Here is a 1,505-nt window from a genome sequence, read left to right on the forward strand (position 1 = left end):
TGCTGGAGGACAATATCTGCAACAGCAAGGACGATCTGATGCTGATTGACGCACTAGATTCTATTGAGCTGGTGGCACTAGACTGGGACATGGTCGTCTCGTCGGTTGGTGTCAGCAACAGCAACAGCAACAGCAACAGCAACAGCAACAGCAACAGCAACAGCAACAGCAACAGCGATACCGATAGCGACATCAGTATCAACAACATTGATGCCGACTTGGACTTCTGCTTCGAGCTCGACTCCTTGGCTTCGACTGGCGTGTCGACAGGAGCGGACGTGTTCGCCATATTCGGTAGAATCGAGACCTCTTCGATACTGTCGGACTGTGATGTGGAGGTTCTGCTCGGAGGCGCCTCCAACGTTGACGTCGATATCAGCGTCGACGCGGACATGTTGTTGTTCGTATAGCTCTTGTGCAGACACTTGCGGATGTTATCGCGCAGCGTGTTGTATATATTGCAGGATTCGAAAGCCCTGTCCGGTATAATTTATGAATTCATCGGCATCTGAACTGCATGTATTGAGTGAGCATCAATATCTTGTTGAATATTGAGTGAGCATCAATATCTTGTTGAATATTGAGTGAGCATCATTATCTTGTTGATTATTGAGTGAGCATCAATATCTTGTTGATTATTGAGTGAGCATCAATATCTTGTTGAACTGTTAATGGCACGCTGGTGGGGGCATTGCTGCTAGAGAGTGTGCTACCGGTTGTATGTGCGGTCGGGGTCGATGTCGAGTCTGACTTTACAAAAAAAAAAAAACACGATCGATTGGATCGTATGAAGTAGGGTTTTTCGAAGGCTCGGTTTTGATGAAGTATTATTCGAAGAAATACTATAATTTGTTTCGTGTTATGCTATCTCGGTGATCGTATCTAGTCCCTTTTCTGCGTTGGTTAATATTCTTTCAGTATGGCTACACTTTCACCAGCTGGCAGACTTCAACTTGGAGGCTTCGAGCACTTATCCTTAGTCAACACCCAATCAATGCCAACCAAGTCGCTGCTATGAAAGAATTTACATGTGCATGTATTCGCGGTAGAATTTGCATGTACTGTACGAGTAATCCATACTCCAGGATACGGCATGTGCTTTGTCGGAACACGAAGGCCATGTGAGTTCTCGGTGAATTCTCCGATAGCAGCGAAGTCGCAACAACAATCCTCCTGTCTCCGTTGCTACCTACCAACTGTTTGCTTCTAGAGCGGTCTGCCAGAAGCTTCCTGTGTCCTGCCCAAGTCTGCCGCGCTGAATGACCCATCTAGAAGCTCAACATAACTCAATTGGGTTTCATCCACTCAACCGTCAGTGACAATCGGTTCACCCTCGTGACCACCAACTTTAAGACCAGAAAAGCGATGAATCTGGAGAGCAACACTGCCAGCAACATGGCCTTCACCGACGTACCTCGCTTCGTGCGCGCCGTCTACGACATGCTGCAGAACGAAGACCAGTGTATCCTCTCCTGGTCGGCCGATGGATCACACTTCCAAGTCTA

General features: G+C 47.3%; 1 protein-coding gene across 1 annotated transcript; it reads left to right on the forward strand.

The window, feature by feature from the left end:
• Positions 1-38: 38 nt before the first annotated feature.
• Positions 39-410, forward strand: PPTG_20464 (hypothetical protein; the record flags this gene model as incomplete). Its single annotated transcript, XM_008919269.1, has 1 exon — positions 39-410. One exon carries the CDS (start codon positions 39-41, stop codon positions 408-410), a length of 372 nt encoding a protein of 123 aa, XP_008917517.1.
• Positions 411-1,505: the final 1,095 nt, after the last annotated feature.

The sequence above is a fragment of the Phytophthora parasitica genome (assembly GCF_000247585.1).
Source record: "Phytophthora parasitica INRA-310 unplaced genomic scaffold supercont2.638, whole genome shotgun sequence".
Taxonomy (NCBI): Eukaryota; Oomycota; class Peronosporomycetes; order Peronosporales; family Peronosporaceae; genus Phytophthora; species Phytophthora nicotianae.